Below are 19772 nucleotides of genomic sequence, written 5' to 3'. Positions count from 1 at the left end.
GGGGGGACTACAGAGTTGGGGAGACCACTTCTTATAGCTGAAACCTGAGAGAGAGGGGGGAGGGGGAGGGGGAGGAAGCTTTCCAGGAACACTTTGGTGAGAGAGAGAGAAAGTAAAAAGCCTAGTTATTGAACTGGATTACTTACGGTCTCTTTAGAAACTTGGAGATCTCCTGTAGGTCTCTGCATGAAGCGTTCTTCAGCTGGTTCTGTTTCACGTGGATGGTGAAACCATTCTCTGCTACCACTTGTTGGGAACAAAAAAGGGGGCCCTGGGGAAGACGAGGAAGGGGAAGACCCTCACCACGCCTGAGTTCCACCTATTCTCTGGTCAGTCAGGCGTGGGAGGGCTGCTATCTACCTTCCACTCATCTCCGGGTGGGCTTCTAAGCCTCTGACCCAATCTTCATGGGGTGACAAGAGGCAGCCTAACTGGGAGCCCTGGGCTATTTTGCTAAAGTCCCAGGAAGCCCCAGTGCTAATTTTCTAAAGCCACCTGGGGTTATAGGAGAGAGGGATGAGGGAAGAGGTTCCTAACACAGCAGATCTTAACTGGAGCAGAGACTGTCTATGATTTTAGAGCATTATTGTAGAAAGGTGGGGAGAAAAAGAGAATGGAGAGAGAGAGAGAGAGAGAGAGAGAGAGAGAGAGAGAGAGAGAGAGAGAGGGAGGGAGGGAAAGGGGAAAGGCTAGAAGGAAAAAGAGTGAGAGGGGAGAGAAGACAAAGAGAGAGGGGGTGAGAGTGAGGGCTAAGAAGTAAGAGAATGAGAAGTGAGAGGTAAGAGAGCAAGCAGGGGCTGAACAGCCCTTTTAAATTATGCAGTCTTATCTTAATGTTGCTAGGTAGATGGGGAGGAGTTTAGCCTGAAGGTCAGAAGCTTGGGCCATTGCCTAGGTGACTTTTAGCCATGCCTCTATTGTGGGGACTGTGCGAGGCGATAATTTAGACAGGGGCCAGAGTTCCAGAAGAATAAGGGAACTGGTCCCGTGTCATGTAGGTGAATTATCACCCTTCGGGGTTCAGACCTCAGCTCAACAAGAGACCAGCCTGTAGCCCAATTCCCCACAGAATGCTTGTCCCCACCGAGCATGGGTCCTGCCATCAGGCCATATCCCTTTACCTGTAGGTTTTGTGCAACTAGGGACCCATTTTAGGGCCTTGGGCACTCTAGACAAGTGCAGCATCACTGGCCATGGCTTTGTGCTTTCATCTTCAATTTTTATTAAATTCATTTTGTCTGGTGTGTGTAAAAGCCTTGTCTGCATGAGTTTCTGTGCACCAGTGGGTGTCTGGCAACCACCGTGTCAGTGCTAGGGACTGAATGTGGGTCCTCTGCAAGAACAACACGTGCTCTTCACTGCTAGGCTACAACCTCCAGCCCTAAAAGTGATAGATATATCTTTTTAAAGAGTTATTGAAATTATTTTATGTATATGAGTACACTGTAGCTTTACTGATGATTGTGAGCCATCATGTGGTTACTGGGAATGAAGGTTGCTCGCTCTGGGCTAAAGATTTATTTATTATTATACATAAGTACACTGTAGCTGTCTTCAGACACACCAGAAGAGGGTGTCAGATCTCAACAGATGGTTGTGAACCACCATGTGGTTGCTTGGATTTGAACTCAGGACCTTCAGAAGAGCAGTCAGTGCTCTTAACTGCTGAGCCATCTCTCCAGTCCCAGCAGGTTTCACTCCCTCCAATCCCCAAACCTTCCCTGCTGGCTCATCCAGTCCTCACTTGTGGCTCTCCTCTCAGAATCCCCCTCCTGCTTTTGTATCCCATGGGTGCTTGGTTTTTGTTTTGTTTTGAGACAGGCTCTCACCAGGTAGACCAGACTGGCCTGGGACTTTCAGAAACCTGCCCTTCTCCAGCCTGGGAGTGCTGGGATGGAAGTTGTGCCAACCACAACAGGACACCTGGCCTATGACATTCCTTCTCTTACCCTCGGCGTCACTAACACCAAGACCTCTTTTTCCTCCCTCTTCTTGGGCTCCTTTTTAGTTTCTTAGAAATATCTTAAGTATTCTCAGTCTACTCACTGGCCATGTGATCATTTTAACTTTGGAGTAGGGGCTGTAAGATCTCGCTAGAAGAAGTGCTAGATGCAGTTTCCACTGGAAAGGCCCCGGGGAGTGGATCTGCCCTTTCTGAGTCCTAACACACAGCCCGTCAGCTAAGTTTCTGTACAACTGACCTCAAAATGAATTGCTGGAGCTTCAGCTTCTCTTGGCATGGCAGATTAGTGAGGGCTAGGGAGGGTCCCTGTGTAAACCGAGAAGTGTTTTCTGTCTGTAGTGATTCTGGTGTCCTTGTCTTATACCCTGTCCACTGACTTTGCCCTCTGCCGGAACCCTCAATGGTGTCCTTACACCTCCCTTTCTCTGTTCCTGGTCCCATCCAATTGGGGGGCAGGGTGGGGGTGTTCTCTTCCTGCGATTGTTTAGGACTTCCTTTACCTCCGTGACTGCCCTCGCTTAGCTGCACTGCTCTGGTGTGTTCTTTTTGTGCTCTCGTTTCATCTCTGAATTGATGTTTTTCCTGTTTGCATGATTGAGTACTGAACACCCAGCTTATTCACAAATGCAGTAAGTATTCATTACAAAGCCAGATGATGGGCTGGGGACAGAGGCGATACAGCTTAGTGACAGCACACTCGTTAAATGTGTGTTATGCCTTGTATCCCCCGCAGAAAGACAGAGCAAGACCCCTCTGATGTTTTCTGGGACTGGTGATCGGCAGAGATGGACCTCCCTTTACAGGGGAAGCTTCTAGAAGCTGACGCAGGAATAATGGTTGAGCAAGTGCTGTGGTGCCGGGCATCTGCCTGATGCTTTCCAACGCATTTAATCTCTAAAACCAACTCTGCTTACATGAGATGCTTCTGTGTAAATGAGACACTTTCTGTAAGGCCAGTTGTGCAGGTCAGGAGAGAAGCTGATGCCTCCAAGGTTGGATGTATAGACAGAGCCAAGAGTCAGGCAGAGTTAGCACGTCCACTTTCATCTTCTCCACTTTTTTTTTTTTAAGATTTATCTATTTATTATATGTAAGTATTATATGTATTCAGACACACCAGAAGAGGGCATCAGATCCCTTTACAGATGGTTGTGAGGCCACCATGTGGTTGCTGGGAATTGAACTCAGGACCTCTGTAGGAGCAGTCAGTGCTCTGAACCACTGAGCCATCTCTCCAGCCCCATCTTCTCCACTCAACTAATTTTTTAAAAGCTGTATTTATTTATTTATTTATTTATTTATTTATTTATTTATTTATTTATTTATTGTAAATGAGTATACTATAGCTGTACAGATGGTTGTGAGCCTTCATGTGGTTGTTGGGAATTGAATATTTTAGGACCTCTGCCTGCTCCAGTCAGCTCCTCTCCCTCAGTCCCTGCTCGCTCTGACTCAAAGATTTATTTATTATTATACATAAGTACACTGTAACTGTCTTCAGATGCACCAGAAGAGGGTGTCAGGTCTCATTAAGGGTGGTTGTGAGCCACCATGTAGTTGCTGGGATTTGAACTCAGGACCTTCAGAAGAGCAGTTAGTGCTCTTACCCGCTGAGCTGTCTTCTCCGGTCTTAAGCCCCTCCTTCTTGTATAGGAGAAAACATTGAAAATTATTTATCAGATAAATGACACAAGTTTACCTTATGGCATGGTTGCTTTTATTTTTTTGTAAGATTTATTTTGTCTTTATTTTATGTGTTAAGCCTGTGACTGTCTAGTTCTGCATAGAGGCAGAGTAGCTCTTGCTGCTTGGAGTTGGGGGATAAGCTGGTTTTGGGGAGCTTACTCATGCTCCAAGTTACAGCCTGACCTCAGAGACAGTTGTCCTCTGTCGCGTCTGCTCTTGACCAGCAAGAATGACATGACCACCAGTCCTTCTAACAGCAGTTTATTCAGCAAACTTCAGTCTTCATCTCTCTTCTTTCTCTTCATCTATATCTCCCCTGAACCCTGGGCCTCTCACTCTTATGTACTCTCAGTTCCCATCCACTCACAGCAGGCCACGTCACCTCACCAGGTATGCAGCTTCAGCTAATCAGGGCAGCAGGGGCATATCTCCACCAAAATGGCTTCTCCAGTAACCTGGTACACCTGCGCAGCTCTCACGATGGTTGTGGCTTATTTTCAGGTGTATGAGGAAGTCAGGTACAAGTCATAAGACTCAGCTGCAGTCCCAGGCGCCAGCTTGGGACTGCTGCTACACCCGCTCCTCACAGTCCTCCACTGGCCCAAAAGGCTCTGCCAGTGTCATCCAAGGCAACCGCAGGTCACTGAAACCTGAAGCTGCTGGAATGGGGTCCTGACCAGGAATGGTGCCTGAGAAATCTTGGTGTGATATGTGGTTGCTTCCAATTTGACAGCAGTAGAAAAGCTAAAGGGACAGAGGAGCAGAGATGGGTCCCAGGGGACTGTTCAGAGTGAAATGGGGGTTGGGGGTATATCAGTTGCTGGGGGCTCCTGAGAGGTTACACGGGAAAGCTGGGATAGCCTTGGAAAGTTGGGAGCTGGGATAGCCTTGGAAAGTTGGGAGCTGGGATGGCCTTGGAAAGTTGGGAGCTGGGATGGCCTTGGAAAGTTGGGAGCTGGGATGGCCTTGGAAAGTTGGGAGCTGGGATAGCCTTGGAAAGTTGGGAGCTGGGATAGCCTTGGGAAGTTGGGAGCTGGGATAGCCTTGGAAATCCTTGCAAAGAAGCTTTTCATCCTTTCTTCAGAGATGAGTCTGGCTTTGAAATTCTCAAATCACTGTGTGGCATAAAGAAAGAAGAGACAGAAGGTATCTGTACCCTAGGCTAGCCTCAAAGTTGCCATTCTCCTGCCTCTGCTTCCTGAATACTTCCTGTGGCACCATGCCAAGCCTACAGGCAGTTGAACGTGGAAACCTGTATTATCAGCTGTTAGAGGCGTGGGGTGAAAGGGTCTGTCCACGGAGAAAGCAGACATCAGGGCCATGAACTGCTTAAAGACTGGGAAGGCGCAACCTGACAGAAGACTCTCCTAAGATTTGGGGATGCTTTTAGGTTGTCTTGCTCTATATCCCAGCCTAGCTTTAAACTGCCTACTGTAGCCTGAACTGACCTCAGAGCAGCCATCTTTTCTCCCTCTGCCTCCGGTGTTCTAACATTTTAGGACCATGCTGCCTAGTAAGCTGGCCTTTGTTGTTTGTTACACTTCTAGGAGTGATACATTTTGACCAGTGACTTTTGTAGTTTATACACAAATTCCAGGATAAGCCTCCAACTTCTCAAACACTTCCCTTTAAAAGAAACACATTATGTTGCTTAGCCCCTGTTGTTATTATTTTTAAACAGGTTGAAGAGTCAGGCTCAGTGGCCAGTCTTGGTCCTTTGCTCTTGGTCACCAGGACCTGTTCTGGCTGTTCTCTGGCTGGGGTGGAGCTGTTAGCTCAATAGTTCATTAAGGAATTTCTATGATTCATTACTGCAGCCTGGGTTGATTTTAAACCCAGGGATTAAGTGAATAGCCTTCTCTTGCTTTTGTTGGTATCTGCATGTGGAGACTCAGTGTACTGTCAGTGCCATTAACTGACTACCAGGTAGGTAGGATCATATGTTCTGGCATCTATGCATTTTCTTCAGTGATTACTGAAGAGACAACTTCTTCATAGCTTATTCAAGAGCAGAACACATAGTAGGTACTCAATATTAAGCATCAGTTAAGGAAAAAATAAACCAGGGGTATACATCAGTCAAGAGTGCTTGCCTCTCAGGGTTGGGCAGGGGAGGGTGGGGATTTAGCTCAGAGGTAGAGCACTTGGCTAACAAGCACAAGGCTCTGGATTCAGTCCTCAGCTAATAAAAAAAAAAGTGCTTCCTTCATGCACTAGGCCCAGGTTCAACCCCAGCACCCCAAGAAAAATTCTAGATGTGTCTGTGTGTCTGTGTATCTGCGTGTTTGTGTGTCTGTGACTGTGCGTGAGCGTGCACACACATATTTGCATATGCACACTCACTGTTCATGGTGAGGCAGTCCTGCGATCCCAACACTCATATAGCTGCAGCAAGAGGATCAAGAGGATCAAGGCCAGCCTGGGATACATGGTAAGACCCTTAGCATTTTTTTGGTTTTTTTTTTTTTTTTTTTTTTCGAGACAGGGTTTCTCTGTATAGCCCTGGCTGTCCTGGAACTCACTTTGTAGACCAGGCTGGCCTCGAACTCAGAAATCCACCTGCCTCTGCCTCCCGAGTGCTGGGATTAAAGGCGTGCGCCACCACGCCCGGCCCCTTAGCATTTTTTAAACATATTGCTTCATTGTTTTGTTCTTTCACTTGAACTAATCCTGGATGGACCGTAGTGGCACATGACTTTGATCAGCACACAGGAGGCAGAGACAGGTGGATCTCTATGAGTTTGAGGCCAGCCAAGGCATCATGGTGAGACCCTGTATCAAAACAAAGCCCCTGTACAAAATTTTTAATCTAGGATTGGGGCCTGGTTCAATAGTGTAGTCTTGCATAGCATGCTCTCAGCCCTGGATTCAGTCCCTAGCATGGCACTTCTAAGAGGGGGTGGGGGAGAAAGCAAAGATTGAAAGATCTTCCCCAAGGTAGGTAGGATCATATGTTCTGGCCACACACTCACACCCCACTCTGATCCTTCCAAAATGGCTAAGATCTACTAACTCTGTGTGTCATTTGGATGCTAAATGTCTCCCTGCAGGCTAGTAGGGCTGAGCATTTGGCTCACAGCTAGCTGCTCTGGAATGCTGTGGGACTTTAGTGGCCTTGGTGTGGAGAAATTGAGTCACTTGAGATTGTATAGTCTGGTCCCACTTCTGTCCTGGTCTCAGTCTGGTCTCAGACTCCTGACTGTGATACAATGTAACTAGCTGCTTCCCACTCCTGCAAGGTAGTTCCCCTCCCAGATCAGATGGAATGTATCCTTCAAACTGTAAGCCAAAGCAAAGCCTTCCCCTTTCAGTCCTCACTTGTCACAGATTTGATTACAGCATCAAGAAACATCCCTCATCCATTGTCCATACATCTTGGCTGTAGAAAAACACATCTCTACACTCAAATACCTTAATCTTCGAAGTGGGAGTTTCCTTCTCAGAGACACTAAGACACAAATGCAGCCAAGCAGGCAGATATAGAAACCATTTATTTTCATTTATTAAATGAATATGAATTTATTGATCAACATTTAAAATAGAACTTCTGCAAAATCATCTTGAAAAATATACATTTGTTTAGATACATACATACAAATGCAGCTGAAACCTGTGGGACAACCCAGACTTGCTCTCTGTACGAACACAATGGTATCCATGGTTTTGTTTCAGGACCAGTGGAATTTTTTTTCTTCTTCAATACAGGGTTTCTTTGTGTAGCCCTGGCTGTCCTGGAATTTGATCTGTAGATCAGGCTGTACTCAAGGATATCCACCTACCTCTGACTCCTGAGAGATGGAACTGAGGCTGTGCCACCACCCACTCAGGACCAGTGATATTTGACCAGGAGAATCCCTGCCACCAGTCCTTGCTAACTACCCTCATGGATTACTTTTAGGGTTCCCCACGTACTGTACCCATTTCCCTAACTGTAGTGGCCTTCCACTGCCTATGGTAATTATATTCAGCAAAGTATGTGCTAGATAAGCTGGGAAATTAAACAGAGAATTCCCATCTGTTCTGTGCAGTTCTGTGATGATGCTGCTGTGTCAAGTGCACTTATACAAGCTGTGGCGTGCAGGACAGTGCAGCAGCCATTGGCAAAACCCTGAGTCGAAGGACGGAGAGCCACTGGACAGAGCACAGGTGGCCTCCGAAGCAGACTAGTAACACCAGGATAGCAAGTGGGTTCTGATTCCTTTTTACCAGGATGGGGGAGGGAAGGAGGTGTTCCTGTGTTAGTCAGTCGTGGATTTTCCATCCCACTGGGATTTATTTATTCGGTTTGCAAGCTGTAAGTTTCCCCCACTGCTTCCTTTTCAAAGGCCTATGAGAGACCTTTGGTCCCTTTGGAGGGAGAGTTCAAAGCTGCTCTGATTTGGTTTTGATTCGGTAAGAAACAAGATAGAAAATGGCTAAACAGAAACCTGTAGGGATGAATTTGATTTTCACCTCTTCCAGTTAGATTTTACATCTAAAACAGAAGCCTGGAACCAGCGCAGAGCAGACCGGAATCTCCCACCACCTATTTCACAGCATAGCCATAGATGTGGGGCTGCACCAAGGTCAAGGGGAGTGGGGCCTGGATGTGCTGCAGGTTCAGCTTGGAGAAGCTGGCCTGCTCTATGGTCTTCCAGCTCTCTCTCGTCAGATTGCATCCGTCAAAAGCAAGGAACCAGACCCGAGCCAGGACCTGCTGCCAGAAGTAATTCCAGGTAGACCGTTCATCTGCCACATGGTCTATGAAGTAAAAAGCCCCTCCCTGAGAAGAAAAACAAACACACATTTTAAGGATACTGGCTTTGGGAAATCCACTTTACAAAATGCCTCAAGATCCAAATTCCAGTGGCTGGAGGCTGACTTTGAGAAGACACAAGTAGGTTAAAATGGAGTAAGGTGTTATCCTGGTTACATCGTTTCAATTTCTGTCACATTTTATACAGAGCTAGCTGGGCATGATAGCACATGCCCGGATTCTCCACACCATGGAGGCTAAGGGAAGATGACCTTAAGTTAGAGGCCAGCCTGGCCACAGTGGGACACCGTATTAAACTTTTTAAAAGGAGCTGCCAACCTACATGTAGTTTTGTTGTCATAAAGAATTCCTGATTACTGAAACTGAAAGCAAAGCCCTGAGTGTGAGCTCTTTCTCCTCTCTGCATATCACCCATATTCCTTCATCCTTCTACTCTCTCCATATCTCTCCATCCCTCCACTCTCAACAGTGTTATTTGTAGCAGAACAAACCTGTAATCCCAGCACACAGGTAACAGGGCAGGGGCGCTGCTGTAAACTGGAGGCCAGCCTGGGTTACTGCAGTTAGTTCAGAGCCAGTCTGGGTTACGCAGACCCTGTCTCAAGGCAAACAATGTTGCTTTTTAAGTTTTATTTCCTGGGCCAGTTTTGCTTTCTTTTTGATACAGGGTTTCACCGTGCCATTGTAACTTGTTATGGGCCTGACTGGCCTTAAAAACATATATTTATGGGCTGGTGAGATGGCTCAGTGGTTAAGAGCACTGACTACTCTTCCAAAGGTCCTGAGTTCAAATCCCAGCAACCACATGGTGGCTCACAATATGACGACCTCTTCCGGTGTGTGTGAAGACAGCTACAGTGTACTTACATGTAATAATAAATAGATCTTTGGGAAGGTGGGGGAGGGGAAGCAGAGGGAGCTCTGAGTGGGTGTCAAGATTTGGAAATCTGTATAGCTAAAAACACAGGGTGCATGAGACAGCTGAGGAGATATAACATGGAACGAGAGCTGAGGAAGGGACCCTCAGTGTCTAGGGAGCAAAGAGGTGGAAATGTTGAAGAGCCTGACCTTGGTGGAGTGTGGTGGTGCATGGGATTTGAACTTGAGACCTGAGGAAGAGCAGTCAGTGGCTTACAACCACCTGTAATGAGATCTGATGCCCTCTTGTGGTGTGTCTGAAGACAGCTACAGTGTACTTATGTATACTAATAAATAAATCTTTGGGCAGGAGGGAGCAGGGACTGAGTGAGCAGGCCGAATGGAGCAAGTAGGCTCTCCAGTCATCTCTCCAGCCCTGGCTGTATATTTCTTGTCGTCTTTGAATCTGCAACCTCCTTCCAAAATCGTAAACCTCTGCTTCAGGAGACTGTGGTGAAGGTTAACTGCAGCTCTCATCACACCCTGGCTCTATGAGGCTAAGGGAGACAGCCCAGGGCATCATCTGGGTGATCAGCAGTCGCTTAAAGAAGCACCTGGCAAAGCCCCAGTTGCCTGGCAGAGGAGGAAGGGATCCAGGTTGGGCCCCAAGAATCTGTCCCTTCCTTAATTTTGGTTTGCTTTATTGTGTTTTAAAGATTGGGTTTGGGGGGACTTGCTGTGTAGTCCAGGGTGGACTCTGACTTGAGACTCCTCCTGTTTGTTCCCCTCCCCCAGCACCAAGACTCTGGGTGTNTGCCCCACTCCAGGTGTGGCTATGGGTGTGGCTATGGGTGTGTCCACCCCAGGCTGGGCTAAAGATCTTTACCTACTAGTTGTTAACTGGTCTGTCATTTCACTGGAGAGACAGTGCTAAGCCTTCGATGCCTCTGAGACTTTCTTCCCAGGAGACTACAAGGGATGTGTGTGTGTGTGTGCATGTGTGTTAGAGAGAGTGAGGGGTGTGAGTGTGTGTGTGTGGAGGTATGAGTATGTATGGGAGTATATGTGTATGCGTATGAGTGTGTGTGTGTGCCTGTGTGTGTGTGTATGTGCCTGTGTGTGTGTGTGCGTGTGTGTGAAAGAGAGTAAGGGGTATGAGTGTGTGTGTGAGAGAGTATATGTATGTATGTGAGAGAGTGTGAGTGTGTATGACAGTGTGTGAGTGTGCATGTGTGCATGCATGACTGTATGTATGTGGGAGTGTGCATATGTGTCAGTGTCACATCCCTACAAGTTCTCAAATCAATAAGCTGAAATGTTAAGATTCTCACACTTCAAGTTCAGCTTTGTTCAAAACAAACCCATTTAACCTGATAATGACAAGTACAAAGAATTGCTTCAGACTATTAGAAAGGCTCGAAGTGGCTGTTGCTCTTGGCTGCACAGAGTTCAGCTCCCTGGCTGTACCCCCTGTTCCTACCTTTGTCGTGAACAGGTTAACATTATTTCCTCCACACCTTTCTCTAGCCTGGAGAGATCAGTCCTCTTGAAAGCTTTGTTTGTCTGTTTCTTTCTGTTGGGTGGATTTTTTTTTTACAGTTTTCATTTGTTTTTATTTCTGATAAGATTTTACTATATAATTCAGGCTGGCCTTGATCTCTGTGTATAGCCCAGGCTTGCCTTCCCATCCTTCTCACCCTCTGAGATCCTGAGACTGTCGGTGGGTTTCTATGTGTGGTCTGCCACACATATAACTTTATAAAGGTTACAGAATTCCTGACTGTGATGAGTTCCCATCCACACACGGTCTCTTTCCAGTTTGCAGTACTGCAAAAGCTCCTTTAATGAGCATCCATGGTGGCTGAAGAGATGGCTCAGTGGTTAAGAGCACTGACTGCTCTTCCAGAGGTCCTGAGTTCAAATGCCAGCAACCACATGGTGTCTCACAACTATCTGTAATGCTCTCCAATACCCTCTTCTGATGTGTCTGAGGAGAGATACAGTGTACTCATTTAAATAAAACAAATCTTTAGAGAGAGAGAAAGAGAGAGAGAGAGAGAGAGAGCACTCTTGGGTGGACATGGTTTACATATGTGTAGCTATAGATGAATCTCTAATATAGTACATTCACTTGATGTTTTGATGTTTCTCAATGAGCCTTCCAAACCCCTTCCTGTATGAGGAGGTCCTTACAAGATCAGCCCTCTCTGCCCCTAGCACTATAGACTGTGAATCTCTGAGACTGTCTTAAAGCAAACAGGGCCTTACAGTCTGTCTCATGATTGTCTGCTTTCGTTTATATTCTGGTTCCTGCCCAGTTGCTCATCTTTTTCTCTGACCCATTTCAAAACACAGAACCGGGTGTATCCTTAGTGACCTGTAAATTTTGCTTGTTTTATTTTGGAGACATGGTCTCTGAGCATCGCTGGCTGACCGGGTCCTCACTATGTAGAGCAGTCTGGCCTCGAGCTTCCAGAGATCCACCTGCCTCTGCCTCCCAGTGCCAGCCAAGACTTGGAAGGTTTTTTGTTTGTTTGAATGAGTGGTATGACCCCTCAGCTGTTTCTGGGAGCTTCTGTTACCAAGGCTCTTCCCCCTGCGGCAGTTTAGAACTTTCTAGATTCTGATTTGTCAGCCCTTACTCTCTTTTGCAAAATTCCTCTGGAGTCATTTGGTTTTTCTGGCTTAGAATCCACCCGAAACTGATAGATAGGAGCACCCTCACTCATGATAGCTGCAGCTAGCCAGTCCTCACTCCTGCCACTCACCGGCTTCAGCACTCGGCACACCTCGCGCAGAATCTTCTCCTGGTTGTTCACCGAGCACAGCACCAGGGTGCAGACCACCACGTCCACAGAGCCATCGGTCACCTGGTGCATGTCCTCCCCGGCTGCCACCACGAAGCGCTCGAACTGCAGCTGCCGGTTCTCTGCGACGCTCTTGAACAAGAACTTCTCGAAGTTGGGGTTGGGGTCGATACAAGTGACCCTGCACCCGGGGGGATAGAACTTGAAGTTGGCCCCGGTGCCGCAGCCCACCTCCAGCAGCGTCAGCTTCCCCGAGGGGCCCGCGAACTCCTGCAGATTGCTGAAGAGCTCCTGCTTTAGGCTCGCCATCTTCCAATTGTATATCATGGCGAACTGCTTCAGGAAGAAGGGAAAGCACTTTTTGCATACCCAGCTCCACATGCCTAGAAGGTTCAGCAGAAACATGGGAAACGCCACGATGCAGACCACCAGCCGCATGGCCTGGACAGCAAGCGTCATCTTTGCGAGTAGAGGAGAAAGGGCTATGGCTGAGAGTGTCTCTTGGGGAAGCAGACCTCAGGGTCCTGGCCTCACTCCAGCACCAATCAGGGAGAAAGGAGGCACTGGCTCAGCAAAAAAAAAATCACAGAGCCAGGTAATGCCCTGACTCCCCCCCCCCCCCCCCCCCCCCCCCCCTGAAAAAAAAAAAAAAAAAAAAAAAAAAAAAAAAAGAGTTTATAGAGAGCTTGTAACTGCAAGAGAAAGAACAGCATCTGTTACTGATGACCCTCGTGGGTCTCATTGGAGGCTCATGCCAATGAGAATCCAGCTGCCATCAGAGACTGAAAGCAGCTCCGAAGGGGACGACACCCTTAAACTCGGAATCTGAGACATCAGCTCCAGATGTTGGGGTTAGCCTCGGATTGTATCCCGGTACAGCAGGTAGAGTCTGAGCTAGCTCTTAGTAAGATAAAACCATTAATGACAACACGTGACAAGCAAGGAAAATGTGGTGTATTTATACAGTAGGGTGTGGGGGTTGGTTTGTTTTTACAGCCAATAGAATGAAATTCTGTTGTTGGCAGCTGGAGATGGTCATGTTAAACAGGTTATGGCGAGCTCAGAAAGACAAGAGTTTTCTCTCATTTCCGGTTCTTGGGATTTTTGTATAAAATCACACACACACACACACACACACACACAGACAGACAAACAGACACACACACACACGTATGGACACAAAGTTGAAGTAAAGCTATCTAGAGGGAGAAAAGGGGACTAGACATAGAAGCAGTACACGTGTGTGGACTCTTGAAAACAGGCTGAGGTAATGAGCTAGCTGCGGTCAGCTGACTGGCATTGGGGCACTCCTTAGTGCTGGCTGTTTTGTGTGATGAGAACTCTCTCCCTCAGCCTTGACCTAGGATCTCCATCCTCTGTATGAGTGAGAGACAAGAACTTGGGACTCATTTGTTTATTGTGTGTTCCTGTGTGTGCCACAGGGCAAACAGTGGGGGTCTGAGAACAGTGGGTCTCAGGACTCGAACTGAAGCCACTGAGCAATCTTGCCTGNTTGGGAATCATACTGGACTCCTGTTTTCTTTCCCTAGTCATTGGGTGGCCAAAGGCTATAGCTTCAGTTCTGTAGAAGTCCAGCTGCATGCTCCAAGATGTTCTGTCTTCTACCAAAACAGCTGGGGTACTTCTTTTCCACAGTGCCTCTAGAACTATAATGTGTGTTTTACCATTTTGGTAGAAGCAGACAGAATGGTATCCATCTTGGTTCTTCCTTCAGGCCTGGGGACCAGTGTGGAGGTTCTGACAGGTGCTGGCGAGAGGACATCCAGTTCATAAGCCAGACGATCTGGGTGTGATCCTCAGAAACTGTGAACGGTGGACAGAGAGAACCACTCCACTGGGTGGTCCCCTGACTTCCACACATGTGCCAAACATCACACACAATAATAATAATACATTTTAAAAGAATACCAAAAGCCACCGCGGATACACATTCCAGTGACGTGCTCCAGGATTAGAGAATATCATCCTTGGGGCAGGCTGTGTGTGCAGCAGACCCCTCGAAAAACACACTGGCCTTTGCCAGCTCGGAACTTGAGCCACACTTTACTGTAATTGTGCCAGAGCAGGGATCTGCTGGCTTATCGCCAGTATTTCAAAACTCCCCACAAATGTGTTTATCTTCTTTCTGGTTTCCTGGTAAACTGATGCAGGTCTGTTTCGGGGAAAGCTAGAGAGATGATTACAATATGTTTGTTTATGTGTAGATGTATATGTACATACATGTGTTACATGTGTTTATATGCATATATATACACATACATACACACATATGGAAGGGGTGTGTGTGTGTGTGTGTGTGTGTATGATGTACATGTTGGAAGGAGGTCTTGGGATGTGAGATAATGCAAGTAAAGAAAGAAGTAGGCCACCAGGCCAGAGCTCCCTGCTGTATGCTTCAAGTTCAAGTCTAGCCTTTTTTCCTTCTGGGCTGCCCCGACTTCCAGTTCTAGGGCCACCAGAACTGGGTGACCAGAGCCTGAGATCCGTGGCTTAGCCTATGCTGTCACCACTTGAACAGTTGACAGACACAGCAATCAAGTGTCACTACTCTGCATTTGCCAATCAGATGCCACCACTGAGCCCCTTAAGCTCAGGATCTCTCCGTCCCCATTGACTCCAGGGAGGCTGGCAGCTCACCGCATCCTTCTCAGACTAAAGAGAGCGCTATCAGGTCTCCTGAAGTGGCCAGGCCTACCTGGATGTGGGCATTTCCTCCTCCCTGATAAAGGGAGTGGCTATACTGGGGGGGGGGGGTGATTGAAGTCTCTATCTTCCTTATCCTCTGGCTGCCTGCCTCCCTCCATGGCAGGCTCCCAGTCTGAAGGCTGCTGCCAGTTGAGGCTAGATTACTCCAGATGTCGGATGCCTTGTACGCTGCAGGCTGTTTGGCAGCATCCCCATATCGATAGTTGAGTTACCTCCCACTCCCAACAGGGCAAACAAAAATGCCCCCCTATAATACCAGGTTAGCTTTTCCCCGAGGGAACAAAGTGCCTGTCATTTCCTGAAAGCCCACAGGGGCAGCCAGACTGCGAACCTTTGGAGAACTGAACAGCAAAGGCCCCAAAGCTTTGGGTTGTCACTTCTGCAGCTGGAGAGCAGCTGGAAGGAGCCAGGAATGTGGGGCACGTGAGGTGGATGGGAGAGTGGCTGAACCAACGTGTGCTCAGGAGAAGATGCTCACAAGACAAGATATCTGCTCAACTGTGAGAATTAAATTTGTCAGAGACACTAAGACCCTGAAGCTGGGCCCAGGCAGTGGTAAGGACAGGGGCTTTGCTTTGGTGTCTTTTGATGACCATGAAGGTGGACAAGAAACCTCTGGAAGTCAGGCCTGTGGCTGGCCACAGCTGGGAAGTGCTGCCTCTATTGTAGCTGAAGCAGCTTTGGAAACTGAAGTGGTTGTCCTTGGAGCTGGGTTTGAGGTGATAACAACTTTGGCCGTGTGGTTTTGGAGGAATGGTTTAGTAACAATGGAGGCTGAGAAATAGGCAACTATGTTAACTTCGGGAACTTCAACAATTGTAACTTGAGATTTGGGACCCGCAAAGACAGGAATCTATGGCGGGAAACAGCCCTGTGGTGTGGAGGCCAGGAATTTATACTGCTCCAGACCCCAGTGACCAGCTGCTCTCTCCCAGGAGAAACACCTCAGCTGTGGCTACTGCTGATGGGTTGGAAGGGAGGTAGATGCAAGAACCTAGGACAGCAGCCAAAAAGGCATGCCCGCAGACCTCCTTACTATATTAAGTTTTATATATGTGTGTGTGTATGTATGTATATATCTATATATGTATACATATACACATACATATATATTGCCAATTACTAATCAATGTACATAATAAGTATCATATCCATTCAGGTCATCTGATTATTTCATTAACATTTTGTAATTGTTAATATAAATGCATTTATATTTAAGTATTATTTATTTATTTATTTAGGTTGTTTTTTGAGAAAGAGTTTCTCTGTGTAGCCCTGTCTGTCCTGGAACTCACTCTGTAGACCAGGATGGCCTCAAACTCAGAAATCCACCTGCCTCTGCCTCCCAAGTGCTGGGATTAAAGTCATGTGTCACCACTGCCAGGCTTTATTTTCTTTATAATGCCTATAAATGGATTCCCACCCCCTTAAACTGCAGGTTCTATGTGTTTGTTCACAGTTTAAAGACTGCAGCTAATTTTCACGTGGGATGAGAAACAATGTGGGACAGGTCTTTGTAGGGCTCAATGATATCAGTATCCTTCATGGTCTATTCTGCAAGCTGGAGAAAGATCCAGAGCAATTATCACAGCTCTGTGCATGTTTTATAGGCTTGCTAGTAAATGCAGCTGAGAGAGATGATTAATGTGCAAGTTGTACAGGCAAAGAAGGATGACGGGGCCGGTGAGATGGCTCGGTGGATAATGGCATGTGCTGTCCCAGGCCTTGATGTGCGGGCCTGCAGCCAGGGCCAATTCCTGGCTCCCATGCAAAGGTGGAAAAAAACAGCTGACTCAGTTGTCTTATGACCTCCATACATTCCTCCTCCAAACACTCTCTCTCTCTCTCTCTCTCTCTCACACACACACACACACACACTTACAATAAATAAGATTTAAGTGAAGTAGAGATGTGGCTCTGCAGTTAAGAGCACTCACTGCTCTCCCAGAGAACCCAGGTGAGGCAGCCGAGACACCAACCACAGGGCAGGGCCTCTGGCAGCCCTCCTGGCCGCCTGCACCTGGCACCTGAACACATGCACACACAGTCACACACAAGTGAACACACACTCACATATGTACACACAAATAAGTTTTTTTTTAAACTTTCTACATATATATATTTTTTAAATATATAATCATCTTAAATTGCTCATGCCTTGTGAACTAGTAATTGTACTTGGAATATATTCCAAGGAAATAAGCAAGTACAGAATGCAGAGGACACAAAAGCCTTCATGATGGTGCCCTGTCTTAGGAAAAACTTAAGAACCCTGAATGTCCTGAACAGGACACCACACACCTACAAAACTGTTGTAAAGAGAAATTCCTGGGTTAGCGGCCAGCCTGGTCTACACAGTGAGTTCCAGGTCAGCCATGGCTCATGGAGAGACCACCCTGTCACAAAGAGAAAAACTAAGGAGAATCATAGATTTATTTTTATTCATCTGACTGTGCTCTGGATGGAGCCCTGGGGCCTTAGGGCGTGCCAGACAAGCACATTCAGTCTGAGCCCCGACCCATAAATCGTGTTTATAATAATGGAAATGATTTCAGATCATCAATAAAAGTGTTTTCTAAGTTATCTGTGGGAGACAGTCTGTCCTGCAGCAGAATGACCTGTAAGTATTGTTTAAATTACAAAAGCAGAAACAAAACTTGAAGAATACATACAATTTTTTTTCCTCATTTGTTTTCTAACAAACACCTGAGTCTCTTTCCTTGGCCAAGTCCAGGTCACGTGCTCACTGAGACACTCCCCTGTCCCTTTGGAGATGAAAGTCAGCGCTCCCTCCTGCGTTTCCAGTAATTGAGTTTACGGGAACACTTTCTTCTCTCTGCATTAATCACTGGTGCTCCAGGAACACTAACTTAATGTGTACAGACACGGCGGCTCCTCTGCTCATTACCGGGATCTGCTCACCTAGCATGAAGGGGCTTGGTTTCTCTCGTGTGCTTTCCCTCTCTGAGGCAGGATCTTGTGTGACTTCCTCATGCTGGCCTAGAGCTTCCTCTGCACAATGATAACCTTGAGGCTCAGACCTTCCTAGGTGCTGGGTTTACAGACGTGATCGGCCACATTGGTTTCCATGTGGAGACTTGAATCTACCGCTCTGCGTGTGCTAGGCTAACTCTACTGTACTGGCTAGTTTTGTGTCAACTTGACAAGCTGGAGTTATCACAGAGAAAGGAGTTTCTGTTGAGGAAATGCCTCCATGAGATCCAACTGTAATGCATTTTTTCAATTAGTGATCAATTAGTGATCAAGGGGGTAAGGCCCCTTGTGGGTTGGACCATCTCTGGGCTGGTAGTCTTGGTTCTATAAGAGAGCAGGCTGAGCAAGCCACGGGAAGCAAGCCAGTAATGAACATCCCTCCATGGCCTCTGCATCAGCTCCTGCTTCCTGACCTGCTTGAGTTCCAGTCTTGACTTCCTTGGTGATAAACAGCAGTATGGAAGTGTAAGCTGAATAAACCCTTTCCTCCACAACTTGCTTCTTGGTCATAATGTTTGTGCAGGAATAGAAACCCTGACTAAGACGTCTACCAACCAAGCTACATCCCAGCCAAAAGAAGTAAAAGTTTTCCATCATACCTGACAGCAATGGAAGGAAAATCTATAACACCAAGTCACGTGATGCACAGAGCAGAGAGACAGACCATTCTAGCTGACTGTAAGGATGCTAAACTGCTGGTCTAGTCCTCAGTCAGAAACCCACGAGTCCATTAAGAGGATTCTGTTTGAGGGACTGTGAAGTAATTTTAGATAGACTTTAGGGATGGTGAGATGGCCCAGCAGCCAAAGGTGCTTGCTACCAAGCCTGATGACCTAGGTTCGATCCCTGGAACCCACATAGCAGAAGAAGAGGAAAACCAACTTTCAAGAGCTGTCCCCTGAGCTCCACATGCATGCCATGGAATGTGTGTGACTGCCACCACCAGAATAAGTAGACGTTAAAAAGTCAGGTGGCCCCTGATAAAATGTGTAAAACTGAATAAAAGGATCTGTGACAACCACCAGTGTCTGAACTAGGAAGTCCCTGCAACTGGGGCTGGGCGTGGGTTGGGATGCTGAGTTCTCTTCGGTGCTGCTCTTCCTGCAACTATCAGGGTGCATACTTACCCATGGGGACGAAGGGGGAGTGTGGACGCCTGACTCGACAGCAAGAAAGACGCCATAACAGGATCCTTCTGCAACACGTTTATTGGAAGAGCATTGACTGCATAGGTGAAAGACCCCGAGCCCCAGAACTGGTGCTGCTTATATAGGCCTAGGAGAGGCATGTCTACACCTGATTGGTTATGCTTTCAGTATCTCATTAACATGCCTCAGGCCAAGCAGTGACTCGGCAAAAAACTCTTTTGCACATGCTCACATTGGTTGTTTACCCATATTCATGGGTGGTGGCCAGCAGTAGCCAGCGCCATCTTGTAATGGTGTATGTGGCTTCCCACATCTCCTCCTTTTTGTTTTAATAAAATGATGCTGGACTAGGCCTGTGCAATTATGTCCATCTGCCACGGCTCCTGTTTTAGGTCGTTCCTCTGTGTCACAGCCTTACCCGTCATAGGGTAACCCTATCACCACCGGGCCGTGTCTTAGGTTGGTCTGTGTATGAGGAAAGTTGCCCATCTTTGGATACTGTGGTGCTGTGTGACAGCAACTGCTAAATGACCTAGGGTGAACTCTACAAAAGAGGCCAGACAAGTTTTAAAGAAATGAATTAGCGGGAAAATCATGATCACCCTACCTCGTGCAATGAGGAAACCTCAGCGATGTGTGTGCAAGGGCTGATCAATGATCGTTGAGTCTCTCTCATCCCAGTGCAATGGATCTATAAATCCGTGGGGTGCAAGAGCAGAGGACTCAGATGCCAACTAATTCTTGAGCATAGATAACCAAACTTCAGGGGAGGCGCCGTTTTCAATGGCTACAAGTGCCTGAGTTATAATCACCTTGTCACGTTTTTGTTGGGT

The 19772-nt window shown here is 47.1% G+C and overlaps 2 protein-coding genes across 3 annotated transcripts in view; both read right to left on the bottom strand.

Annotated features, from left to right (window-relative positions):
• Higd1c (HIG1 hypoxia inducible domain family member 1C) overlaps window positions 1-19772 on the bottom strand; it is a 50211-nt gene that overhangs the window by 22006 nt on the left and 8433 nt on the right. The window lies entirely within an intron of this gene.
• LOC110310526 (methyltransferase-like protein 7A) lies at window positions 7124-12547 on the bottom strand. 2 transcript variants are annotated; one of them, XM_021183557.1, is made up of 2 exons: window positions 12028-12533; window positions 7124-8407 (listed from the first exon to the last, which is right to left on the bottom strand). In XM_021183557.1, exons 1-2 carry the CDS (start codon window positions 12527-12529, stop codon window positions 8175-8177), a joined length of 735 nt encoding a protein of 244 aa, XP_021039216.1. In that variant the 5' UTR covers window positions 12530-12533; the 3' UTR covers window positions 7124-8174. The 2 variants fall into 2 exon arrangements, with proteins under 2 accessions (XP_021039216.1, XP_021039215.1); XM_021183556.1 differs by having other exon boundaries at window positions 7153-8411; window positions 12032-12547.

This window comes from Mus caroli, chromosome 15 (assembly GCF_900094665.2).
Source record: "Mus caroli chromosome 15, CAROLI_EIJ_v1.1, whole genome shotgun sequence".
In the NCBI taxonomy this organism is placed as follows: Eukaryota; Metazoa; Chordata; class Mammalia; order Rodentia; family Muridae; genus Mus; species Mus caroli.
Note: the sequence above shows the minus strand (reverse complement) of the source record. Positions and strands in the feature narration are given on the sequence as shown.

Coding starts and splice junctions, on each gene's coding strand:
- LOC110310526 (XM_021183556.1), bottom strand. CDS start 12,529: ATGACGCTTGCTGTCCAGGCCATGCGGCTGGTGGTCTGCATCGTGGCG. Junction 8,412..12,031: donor TGTGCCGAGTGCTGAAGCCG/GTGAGTGGCAGG, acceptor TTTTCTTCTCAG/GGAGGGGCTTTTTACTTCAT.